Source organism: Camelus dromedarius, chromosome 17 (assembly GCF_036321535.1).
Source record: "Camelus dromedarius isolate mCamDro1 chromosome 17, mCamDro1.pat, whole genome shotgun sequence".
Classification (NCBI taxonomy): Eukaryota; Metazoa; Chordata; class Mammalia; order Artiodactyla; family Camelidae; genus Camelus; species Camelus dromedarius.
The window spans coordinates 44,703,324-44,716,111 of record NC_087452.1 but is presented as its reverse complement, the minus strand read 5'-3'; the positions used below and the strand labels follow the sequence as shown (position 1 = coordinate 44,716,111).

At 43.7% G+C, this 12,788-nt stretch overlaps 1 protein-coding gene, 1 long non-coding RNA gene and 1 other non-coding gene across 3 annotated transcripts in view; 2 read left to right on the top strand and 1 right to left on the bottom strand.

The window, feature by feature from the left end:
- The window catches only part of GLB1 (galactosidase beta 1), a 76,143-nt gene extending 75,774 nt beyond the window's left edge, over positions 1-369 (bottom strand). The window contains exon 1 of the mRNA XM_031469831.2: positions 194-369. Within this exon, the coding sequence (XP_031325691.1) occupies positions 194-286 (93 nt within the window). The 5' untranslated portion in view covers positions 287-369. The remainder of the gene's footprint in view (positions 1-193) is intronic.
- Positions 370-473: 104 nt separating this feature from the next.
- On the top strand, positions 474-12,655 carry LOC105090712 (uncharacterized). The gene is made up of 5 exons (XR_004142320.2): positions 474-771; positions 4,094-4,279; positions 5,931-6,157; positions 9,827-9,992; positions 10,272-12,655. It is a non-coding gene; the product is annotated as an uncharacterized LOC105090712 (long non-coding RNA).
- TRNAT-AGU (transfer RNA threonine (anticodon AGU)) lies at positions 5,518-5,590 on the top strand. The gene has a single exon. It is a non-coding gene; the product is annotated as a tRNA-Thr (tRNA).
- Positions 12,656-12,788: the final 133 nt, after the last annotated feature.

Here is a 12,788-nt window from a genome sequence, read left to right as displayed (position 1 = left end):
GGCCCGCCCCCGACTGGAGGGCCGGCCCACTGCCTGCGCTCCCTCGGCTGCCTGAGGAGCCGGGCGCGCCCGGGGTGGGGGGGTGTCCCAGGAACCCCGCCCCGTAGGACCCCGAGTGGCCGCAGCTCCAGCCTGGTCTCTCGCCAGCCTGTCCGCTAGCCATCATTCCTGCTCGAGGGTCCAGTGGACTTACGTGCAAGCCGTGCGCAGAGCCCAGCAGCAGCGGCACCAGCAGCAGCGGCACCAGCATCAGGGAGAAGATACGAACGACTCCCGGCGTGTCCATCCTCCAGCCTCCCGGCTCCTCAGTCAGCGCCGGGGCAGCCGCCGGGCGTCGCTTTACTGGGGACCGGCGGCCTGGCACCGCCCCTCACGGGCCCGCCACCAGCCCCCCGCCCGCTCCGCCCCGCCCCGCCCCGCGCCCCTCCCCGCCCCGCCCCGCCCCAAGGCCGCAGAGCCCGGAGCCCCGGAGGCGCGAGCCTGAGGCCTCGCGCGGCCGCGTGACTCCTGCGTAGTTATCCGGGCCCTGCCGGCCTCCGCCGGAACGCGGGACCTTTCGCAGACTTACTCAGGAGGCCTGGCTGTCAGCAGCTCGGTGATGCGCCCGGGGGTTGGACTTTATCCAGGATCTCCTTGCTCCCTGGCTTACCTGACAGGAGAGAAGGGAGATAAACTAAATGACGAGCTAGACCCCCAGCCCTGCATATGGGCCTGGGGGCTGCCCGGAAAACTAAACCAGGGGCCCGCCAGTGAGGACCAACCGTGTATCTGGTACGTGAGAGAAAAGTAAATAATAGGTGCTCGCCCCCCAAACTCTAGGAGAGAGGTCTAGAAATACGTCCTTTTACAAGCCTTCCAGGTTATTCCAGTGAGCACTAAAATTTGAGACCCACTGTTCTAGGTTACTGTTAAATTTAGAGGTATGGTTCCAGTGTGGCAAAATCTTTCGGAATGCCAGTGCTCAAAGCACCAGGGTCTGAGGAACTTTATTCATCCTTGGGTTTTGAGAGGTAAGAGTAACAATACCTCCCCTACTTTCAGTTTTGCACTTAAGCCTCTCAACAACATCGTTGCGATGGCAAGATCTGCCTAGTGGACACCAAATAGTATTTCTTTTTTTTTTTTTTTTAACTTGGGAAAACGAAGGCTCTACCGTGTGTTAACCTGTGCAGGACCCCTGGTTACCCACAAGATCTGAGTCTGAAGTTAAGTCTTTTCCAACCTGGTTCCCTGAACTCTCTGAAAATTCCCCCCTTCTTCCTGTCACTGCAGAAGTCTCCAACTTTAATCAAAACTGAGTTTCAGAGGAAGGAGCCTTTGGGGAAATCGCTTTTAAGTATACATGTATATTTCTCCAGCTTTATCAAGTTATAATTGGCATTCCACAAAATTCACTGGTTTGTAAATATTTTCGACTTTTATTTTGTGAACTTTTCAAAACTTAGTTTTGAAAATTAGGAATGTATGGTTATGTTATGCTATTGACAGACTCCTTGACTACACTTTAATCAGGCTCCTCTGACTGGAGACTCTTTGAGACCAGACTAGACCTAGCCTAGGCCCTCTGTGCCTGTCCTGTCCTTGCTTGCCCGGCATTGTCCACACTTAGCAAAGAATCCAGCTGAGTCAGTTTAGAGACAATCCCCCAATTCTTGATATCTGATCAAGTTTCTCATCCCCATTCCACCCCTGCTTTGACCTCTAAGTCCTTGGCCTGCCCTTAGCAAAACCCCCTTGAGATCTCTTATAATTTTCCACCCAAAAGCTGCCTATAAGTCTCCAGCTGTCTTTGCTGTGCTTAGAATTGAGACCCATCCCCCAGCGATGTCTATAGAGTTGGCTCTTATTACAACAGCCTTGCCATTTCAGCAAGTGTCAGAATAATTTTTTCTTTAGCACTATATATATATTACAATGTGTGGATCTTTCTAAAACTTAGTTTGGTTTTTAAACATTGGGATAATGGTTACAAAAGTCAAGAATAGTGGTTACTCTGGCGGGGTAAGGGCCTGAGATTGGCAGGGCTCCTGTGGAGGGGCTTCTGGGAATGGGCAACAAAGCTTTGTTTCTTGAACTGGAGGGTGGTTACAAGGGCATTTGCCATAATATAACTCATTTGGTCATTTATTTGTTTTGTGTCACTTTCTGTATCTGTTTTAAGTTAAAAAGTTATTTTTTCCTTTTAAAAAGTTAAAAAATAACCATAACTATCTTCCAAAAAACCCAAAAAACTTTTATATTATGTAACAAAACAGCCAAAATTCCATTTGCTCCTTCCTTTCTCCTTTGCCACTGGACATTTCCTCTGGAAATTGAGAAATACGTGCTGGCTTTCCTTTCCCAGGTTCTTTATAGGCCTAGACTACCGACTTCCCCTCTCCTTTCCAAACTCTGCAATCCTAGCTCAGTACTAAAGAGGTACTAAAGGCTTTGGAGGCAGACAGACTTAAGTTGGAATTCAAACTCCACCACTCAATATCTGTGTGACTGTGAGCAAGTTACTTAACCTCTCTGAGCCTTAGTTCCTTCATTAGTAAAATAAGGATAATAATATCAAACTCATTGGGTAGTTGGGGGGCGTTACCAGAGATCATGCCTATTGGAACTTGGCACCTACAGGATGCTAATGGGACAGGTGATGAAATCAGAATTAGGACTGTCGTTTAACTTCCTGTTTTTGATCCGGGTACGACGTCTAAAGATTAAATAATAGTTTTGTATGAATTCATTGATTTTGATAATTGCACTGTGAGAATGTCCTTGTTTTTAGGGAAGAAAAGGGCGTCATCTCTGCAACTGCCTCAAACAATTCAGGGGAAAAAATGTGTGTACGTGTACACACAGAAGGATGAAACAAATGTGGTAAAACGTTGACATTTGGGGAATCAATCATGGAATTCTTTGTACTGTTTTTTCAATTTTTTTCCTGAGACTGAATCCTTGCAAGAGGAAATTAGATTAAAAAAAAAATTCTTAGCACATGGCAGATTCAACTTTTCCCACCTTCTTTCCCAGCCTATAGATCTAAGGTCTATACGCAGCAGGCATTTTTTTTTTAACTGAATTGAGGCAGAAAGGGTTTAGCACAGGGCATTGACAAACTAAAGCCAGTGGCCCAAATCTGGCCCTCCTTCCTGTTTTTGCATGGCCTGCCAGTTAAAAATTTATTTTTACATGTTTTTAAATGATTGGAAAAAAGTCAAAAGAAGAATAATATTTTGTGACACTTGAAAACGTTCTGAGATTCAAATGTCAGTATCCATAAATAAAGTTGTATTAGAACACAGCCACTCCCAGTCCTCCATGTTCTGTGTGAGACTGCTTTGGGATTATGAGGGCAGCTGAGCAGTTGAAACAGAAACCTGATGCCCACAAAACCTAAAATACGTTCTATCTGGCCCTTTCCAGTAAAAGTGTGCCCAGAGAGTTTGGATTGTAGTTTGTTTCTGAGATGTTAGCCCCTGACTTTGTATTATAGTTGGGCTGGCAGTAGTAATAATACTATTGTTGTAATAATAATACTGGATTCTTTAGCAGCAGTGAGTCACTCTGCCTCATGATCTAGTTGCATGTTATTATCCACATTTCACAGATGAGAAAACCGAGGCCCAGAAGAGTTAAATGACTCGCCAGTTGCCACAGAGCTAGGAAGTGATGGCATCTTTAAAGTTGCGTTGCCTGACTTTAGAGCCCAAGTTATTTTTACAAGGCTATGCTTCCGTGCATACCTTATTTTTCAGTTCCTGTCCAAGTGCACATATAGAGTGTGTCCTGGGATGTAAACTCCAGGTTGTGAGGGGTATGAAATGACCTTAAGAAGGCTGTCACCCTGTAGGGACTCATCTCCAGTGAGAAAGGTGTCCACATCCACACTGGAACTAAATACAGGGCCTGCTCTGATACAGACCAGTGCTACTCGAAGTGTGGTCCGAGGACCAGTGGCATGAGATCAGTACAGAAATTCAGAGGAGGCATCTAGAAACTTGAGAAAGTTTGTCTCTTGAATCGAATAATGAAAAAAGTGGATGTGAGTTTTATGTCTACTGTTACTTCCTTTTTCTAATAGTTGATTTTTCTGAAATTTTTACAACAGGATCAGTCCCTGAAAGAGAAGAAAGAACACTGATAACCACAGAAGCGAAACTGACCCTTCACCAGAGGTAGTTTGAGAAGCACGGAGGCCTCATCACAAGCCTGAGAGCAATGAATAGAAGAGATGTGTGCAGCCCAAGAACGGGTGAAAACTTCGTTTTTCTATCTTAACAGGACTCTGCACAAGGTAAGAAGCACTGAATGACCTATTTTCCCTTATGGTCCTAATAAGAGCTTTCCCTCAAGTCTCAGTCTCAGTTCTGAGCTGTATTTCAGTGTAAAAATTTAACTAACTTTACATTTTTAATGTTTTTAAAGTTCCATTAAAATGATTGTAATTGGTTTTAAGAGCATTAAATGATATATGTGAAAGGCAAGGAGGAAAACAAAGCCTGCACTAAAAAGAAATGACAGCTGAATGCCATGCGTGATCCCAGGTTGGATTTTGACCCGGGGGGAAAAATCCTGCTACAATAGACATTATTGGGAGAATTGATAAAAGTTGAAAATAGACTATGGGTTAGAAAGTAACAGTGTATCAATATTAAATTTTCTCATTTTGATGAAGATACTGTGGCTACGTTCTTAGGAAATACGCGGAAATATTTTGGGGTAAAGGGTTATAATGTCTGCAACTTCCTCTTGAATGATAATAATATGTGTATGTTTATATATAATTATACATTACACCTAGTAAACATCTGCATTTTATGTTTATGGTAAGAGCAGATTATGGTGCAAGTTAGGGCAAAATGTTAACAACTGAAGAGTAAGGGAGAGGGCATACAGCAGTTCTGATGTCAAAGTAAAAAGTTATTTAAAAAATGAAAGATACAGATGCAGGTAGTTCTGCTGTGCGGTGATTCTTCTTTCTTCTCCTAAGTCTTTCGGGTTTCTGATGTGGGAAATCCTGAGATCTGTGTCCTGGGGATAAGTTGAGCAACCAGCTAATGGGTATGGTTGTGAAACCATAAAAAGATAAAATCATGAAATTATCAGCCAGCAGTTTCTCCACAATCCCAGTAAGAATTTGCAGCTGTGTCCCGGGACTGGCTCACCTCTCATGACCGTCATGCGTGTTAAGATGCCCTTGACCCCATGTCCTCAAGCTCCCTTCAGGAGTCTGAGATTTAAAAACACAAAATGGCACTAGTGAGGCCAGCCTTAGGGGGAAAAATGACTTTGTTTTAAACAGTCTTCACTCTTCTTTCTATATCATCTTTACTGTCTGCTTCCTCAAGGTCTCCCAGCTGCTTCTTTGCAAGGTTGACTTTTCCCCCTTCATGTTTGACTTCAGTCTGTTATTTCTTCACCTGGGCCCCCAGACCTAGCCCCCTCTATCTTTATACCCACATCTGCAGTCATGGTTCACATCTCTGAATGATCGCAGTAGTTTTCTGGCTCAGTTGAAAGTTACAGCTAGGGGGAGGGTATAGCTCAGTGGTAGAGCTCATGCCTAGTGTGCATGAGGTCCTGGGTTCAATCCCCAGTACCTCCATTAAAAAATAAACTTCATTACCTACCCCCCCAAAATAAGTAAATTATTTATATAATCTGGATTCCAGCTTCTCTTCAAAGATCAGAAGGTCTGGCCACACCAAGCTGGGGGTCCCTTGGAGTCACAGTAGATTAGAGATGTGCATTGGGGTGTTCTTTATGCATGTGGGTCCCTCCAGCTGGCAACCATCTCCATCTGGTCCACTGCAGGCCCCATGAGAGACTTAAGTTTGCAGCTTCTGGGTCAGAGTTTCAGTGGTAATTGGCTCACAACCCCTCTGACTGCGGTATCAAACACATCGATATGACGTGTCAGATTCACTAGTCTTCTGTCTCCCAAGCCCTAGGCTGCCTGCTCTACCCAGCTGCCCTTGCGGCACGTCTGCCATCCCAAACCAGCCATCTGGAGCCTCTGGCTCCTCCAGACACCTCTACACTCACTGGGATGAAGCCCCACGCTTCCCAAGTGGCTGCCGAAGAAGCTGGGTGGTGCAACCCAGAAGGGCACGTGAGCTCACTGCCCCGTGGAGAACCGTAGTGCAATGGGAGACTGGAAGAGGGAGAGCCAGTAAGTAAGCATCCTCTCCCTTCCTCCCTCAGATCAACTGTTTCAAGGTGTGGTTTCTCTGTACAGCCTGTCTAGAGACATTCCACCTGGTCTAGTGGGTGCACCTGCCAAGAAGTTGGCTCTGTGTCTTCAAGGCTGTACTGAAGCAGTGGCCAGGCATGGTAACAGGTTACTGTGTGCTGCTCCTCATTCTTTCTTGCCTCTCTCTCCTACTGTCATCCTCCTATTGGGTTGGATCTCCCAATAAAGCATTGGCATTTAATTCTTGCCTCAGGCTCAATTTTCTAGCCCAGGATGAGAGAATTATTTGTTCAACATGATGACATTACTCTGCAGCCTGCACACTCTCTGTACGTATTTCCTGAGCTTTCTCCAACCTTGTTTTTTGGGGATGTCCTCTTAGATTTTGTTTTTAGGACCATAGATCACAACTCATTCCCAATTCAAACTCTAGATGTCTTAATGAAGTCTTAACTTTCTTAAGAGACCTTAAATTTAATTTAACTTAAGAAATCTTAAATCTCTTAGCTCCTCTTTCTTCATGAGGTAATCAGTGATGGCACTAGCTGAAGGAGATCTTTCCTTCCAGAAATTTCTATCGTGTTCTACCTGCATCTAACTTATAACCTTTCTCTTTCTCTGTTTTATGGCTCTTTATGGTCTATGCTGTAACTCTGGCCCTCATTTTTCTTACGGGGTTCACATTGGGGGTCTCCTATACTATTTTTTAACTTCCAGCCCCAACATTTTTCTTGTCCTTTGCAGAAGGAAGATTCCTCTGTCAGGAATCTTCTTTCTTTTCCATTTTAGCCTCCAGCAAACTTCTTTTTTTTTTTTTTCAACCAAAAAACTTTTTTAATGGCGGTACTGGGGATTGAATGCAGGACTTCACGCACCCTAAGCATGCACTCTACCACTGAGCTGTACCCACCCCACTGTCACTCCCCACCCCCCACCCCCCGCCTCCAGCAAACTTCTGTTCCATTTTTTTCTGACCTTTTAAAGGAGTTCAAGCATGGTCTTTGCCAGAAACCTTCCCAGACTCGCTGTTAGACTAGATGGCTTGTATAGGCTGAATATTTGTCCCCCCCCAGTTCATATGTTGAAACCTAATCCCCAAAGTGTTGGTATTTGGAGGTGGGGGCTTTAGGGGTCTTTTGGGTGATTAGGTCATGAGGGTGGGGCCCTCATGAATGAGATTAGTGCCCTTAAAAAAAGAGACTCCAGAAAGCTCCTGTGCCCGGTCCACTAAGTGAGGGCACAGTGTGAAGACAGCCATTCATGCGCCAGAGAGCAGTTCTCACCAGACACCAGATCTGCTAGCACCTTGGGACTTACCCTCCAGGACCATGAGAAATAATTTGTTTATAAGGCATCCAGTCTATGGTATTTTTGTCATAGCAGCCTGAACCCACAAAGACAGTTACCCAGCCCTCTTTGGAGCCCACACAGTACTTTGTTCAGGTCTCTGTTCCAGCTCTAATGGTGGGTAATTGAAAGTTTACTCACCTGTCTTCTACAGACTTTGAGTTCCCAGCAGAAACAGTAGATATCACTTCTCTAATACAGTGCCTGGCACACAACAGTTCACTCTAGGTCAAGGTAACAAATGGAAAAAAGGAAAAATAGATGTTTTATCTCTACTCATCTGGAAGTTCCTTGCAGTTAAGGGTGTATGTCTGATTCATCTTTGCATTCCAGCACCAAGGGCAGGACCTGGTATAGAGTAGACTCTGGACAGTGTGTTGAAAGAATGAATAAATTCATGATATGAGAGACTTCGTCATTAATGCCACCCAGGGGGACGCTGGCTCCTTTAGTGAGAAGACATGCTTAGACACGGCTCTGCTGAAGCTGAGCAGCCCCACAAGCAGGGGTCAGCCATAGTGCACGTGTCTGGTTTCATTTCATTTTACAAATTGTGTTGAATTATCATGGGAAGCAACCTGCCCACCCACAACCTTCTCCTCAAAGGCAATTCCACTTAACCTCTGCTGTCCCCCCATCTCCCCGCTCCGGGAAGAGAGGGGGACTCTTCCTCTGACTATTTATTCTTCCCCTGACTGACTCTTTATTCTTCAGCCACAGTAGCCTTCTTTCTGTCTTGTGTACTGTTCATGCCTCCTGCTCCAGAGCCATCTTCTGTGGGGGCATTGGCTTGTGATATGTGGGTGGAGCCTGGGATCCGAGCAGCCCTGCGAGACTTCCCAAGCCCCACTGTCAAAGCAGAGTGGCCTGGAAATGGCATAGAGCTGATGGACCCAGAGGGACCTGGCCGCAGTAATGAGGATGACTCCTCAGTGGTGACCAACTGAGATCAGAAGATGTCCCAGCAGAGGCAGCAGTGCACATATGACAGTCTCTCCCCATGAGTCCCACCAAGTTGACTTCAAGGACAAGAGAAGGAGCCAGATGAGAAGAAAAAAATGAGGGTACCCTTCTGAAACTTTTGGTCAATGTACTATTAGCTAATGCTGGGTAACAGATCATCCCAGGCATCTACAGAGAGCTGTGAATTCCCTGGTTCTGGATCATCGAGGATGGACTCACTCATGCTCTAGGCAGGTGGCAGGAGTGGTGGAGAAACAATTGGGTCATAAGTCTCTCATCCTCCAGCAGGCTAGCCTAGGCTTAGTCAATGAAGAGAGGGTTCCAAGTGCCACAAGGGAGGGCAAGTCTCAGGGTAAAGGGAGCATTTGCTATCATCTCATTGGTCAAAGCAAATCACACAGCCAAACCTAGGTCTAAAGGTTGGAGAAACTGACTCCATTTCTTTCTCTTCCTTCCTTTCCTTCCTTCCTTCCTTCCTTCTTTCCTTCCTTCCTTCCTTCCTTCCTTCCTTCCTTCCTTCCTTCCTTCCTTCCTTCCTTCCTTCCTTTCTCCCTTTCTTCCCTTCTTCCCTTTTTTCCTCCTTTCTTCCTTTCTTTCTTTCCTGACTCTGTTTCTTGATGGAGAAGCTACAAAGTCACATTGAAAGGGGCATAGTTATGGAGAGGGGAGGAATTGGAAGCATTCTTGCAATCGACCACAACCAAATTTTCAGGTCCTCTATCTTAGATGAGTTTATTTTTTTGTAGAAAGGCAATAATTCTTTGTGTATCTTGAAGTGGTTTTCCAGTTTGTTTTGGCATTCCAGAAGATGGTTAACAAATTGTGAGTTATTAAAATAGTTATCATATCTTCCTTTCTGGGTTTATGCTGCCTCCCTTACTCACCTTTGTTAACCACCCTGGACTTAAACTAATGCTGTGAACACAGAAGGGTTTTGATGATAAGCCTTTGAATGGTTTCTTTGAGAGAAATAGCTTGGTGGAGAGACTTGACAGCCTCACAGAGCTGTCATTCATTCTTCAAGAATTTCTCGAGCACCTACAATGTGTCAGGTACTCTCCAATGTGCTAGGAACACAGTGCTAGGTAAAAGGGACCTGGACCTTACTTAGTGAAGGAACAGTCTTAAGAGGAAAGACACATCAAACAAATAATCATAAAAATAAACAAACATTGCAACTGTGAGTTTGCTTGTTTACTTTCAGTATCATGTCTCCTTAAAAAAAATGTTTTATTGAGGTACAACTGACATACAATAAACTGCACATATTTAAAGTATACAGTTTGATAACTGTTGACCTGAAATTGTCACCCTAAGTGATATTCTGATTTGATTTAGGTAGGGAGGACAGAGAAGAAATGAAAATGTCCTGAGGAGGTGATATCTGCAGTGGAATCTACAATAACAGCCCTGGGCAAAGGTCTTTCTGGAGGAACTGAGAAGACAAGTACACGAAGGAGGAATATGTGGCCAGAGCTTAGTTTCTGGTTCAGTTGAGCCACATGTGAGATGCTTACGTGCATGCATGTATTTATTTATTTATTAAATTTTATTAAATTTTTGGCAGGGGGGAGGGGGAGGTAATTAGGTCTATTTATTTACCTTTGGAGGAGGTTCTGAGGATTGAACCCCGGACCTTGTGCATGCTAAGCATGCTCTCTACCACTTGAGCTCTACCCTCCCCACCAGATGCTTTTGAATTGTTATGTCTGTGTTAGCGGGATTGAACGGTTTTCTGTTTATTGGACGCTTCCTTTTGTGTGTCTGTTCTTCACACATTAAGGACATCAAGCCTCAAGCAAGATGATCCCAGATTGGGCAGGAGGCTCAGGAAGGGACCAGGTAACCTCTTCTCCCAGCCTAGCTCCTTCCACAGGCTCACCCCACTACACACCACACACACGCCATTCAGGTCTCTGCTCAAACATCACCTCCTCATGCAATCTTCCCCACCCCATCCCATCCACTTGTTTCATTTTCTTTGTGTAACTATTGGGATTTTTTTCCCTAACTTTTTAAAAAATAGTGAGTAACTATAAAATCCTATCTTTAAAATATACATCCAGCATAAAAAATGATGCAGTGAATGTTCTCAAACTCACTCCCAGCCCCTCGCCCCCAGGTAACTGTCTCCCAGTTCCCTGCCCTTCCTTTCCCCTGACAGGAAACCACCATCCAAAGTTTTTGTTTTCAGTTCCTTTTTCATTACAGTTTTACCTTGGTGTTTGTATGAGGTAAGACTGTATTACTTGCATTTCTAAATAATATTTTGTGAGCTTTCATGTATTTTTAAACTTTAAACAGGTGAGATCTTTTTTTTTCTTTTTAAGGTTGAACTTTGTTGTTATGTGTAGCTGTAATTCTTTTTTTTTTTTAATATTTACAATTTTTTTTCTTTTTTTAATTAGGGGGAGGTAATTGGGTTTATTTATTTATATTTGGAGGAGGTACTAGGAATTGAACCCAGGACCTCATGAATGCTAAGCTTGTGCTCTGCTTGAGCTATACGCCCCCATAGCTATAATTCTTTCATTGTCCCCTGATGTGAAGTTCTCTATGTGCACATACTTGCACTTAAAAAAAAGAAAATCCACTGTTCTGTTTAGAGACCACTTATTTCTGCTTTCTGCTGTTAAGAACTGTGCTACTGTCTCATACCCAAAAAGCTTATTAATTACAAAAGAAAAAAAAATGACGTGGGGAAAATGGACACGACCTTCACAAAGTAATCAAAGTGAACACCACCAAGAAGCGGCACACACTGTGTTCCTCCTGTGATGCATGAGGAGGGTGCAGCACTGCTTCTGTGGTTTTCTAGTCCAAGAGCTTGATCTGAAACTAATTTTGAGGAAGCATCAGAGAAACCCCAGTGAAGGGCCTTTTATAAAATAACTGGCCTGTATTCTTTTTAAAAATAGTCTTTAGTTTTTAGAGCAGTTTTAGGTTTGCAGCAAGATTGCGCAAAAGGTACAGAGATGTTTCCATATCCCCCCTGCAACTATGCACACACAGCCTCCCTCACTATTAGATCCCACTCCGGAGGGGTACATTTATGACAACCAATGAAGCTACTTTGACACATCAAAGTCACCCAGAGCCCGTGGCTTACATTAGGGTTCACTCTCGGTGTTGTACATCATAGGGTTTTGCCAAATGTATAATGACATTGATCCACCATTATAGTATCATTCAGAATAGTTTCACTGCCCTAAAAATCCTCTGTGCTCTGCCTATTTATGCCTCCCCCCACCACCACCATTGGGCAACCACTGCTCCTTTTACTGCCTTCAAAGTTTTGTCCTTTCCAGAATGTCATATAGTTGGAATCATACAGTATGTAGCCTTTTCATATTGGCTTCTTTCACTTACTAACATGCATTTAAGTTTCCTCCATGTCTTTTTGTGGCTTGATGGCTCCTTGGTGCTGAATGGTATTCCACTGTCTGGATGTACTACTTTATTTATCCATCCGCCTATTGAAGGACATTATGTTTGCTTCCAAGTTTTGGCGGTTACAGAAAAAGCTGTTATAAACATTTGTGTGCAGGTTTTCAACTTATTTCAGTAAATACCAATGAATGTAATTGCTGGATGGTATGGTAGAGTGTGTTTAGTTTGGTAAGGAACTACCAAAGTGGTGTCTCTCACAGTGGCTGTACCATTTTGTATTGCCACCAGCAGTGAATGAGAGTTCCTGCTGCTCCACATCCTTGTCAGCATTTGGCGTTGTTAGTTATTTTGAATTTTGGCCATTCTAATAGGTGTGTAGTGGGTCTTGTAGTTTTGGCTTGTGTTCTTAAAGAATGTCAATGACATAACAAGAAAAGCTGAAGAAGAGGTTCAGATGACAGAACACTAAATAGAAGTGACAACTAGCCACAATACAGGGTCTTGGACTGCATCCTGTCCAGGGGTTAAAAAGTGTAAGACATTATTAGGACAGTTGACAGAACTGGAATAGGGAATGTAGATTAGTCTTCTAGCAATGTTAAGTTTCCTGAATTTGATCATTGCCTATATTATCATTCTTAGAACATGCATATTAAAAGATTAAGGTGTAAGTGTCTTAAAAATGCAATCTATTCTCAAATGAATCAGAAAAAAATATAGATAAATATAAAGAAAGGAAATGTGGCATACCTTAGCAATTTGTGGATGAGGGAAATATGGGAGTTGTTTGTACTATCCTTGCCACTTTTCTGTAAATTACTTAAAAAGAAAAACTTTAAGGAATTAAAAAAAATAATAGTACTGCCTTTAACATTCCATCCACATCTTTTAATGCACACAAATTTCTGGA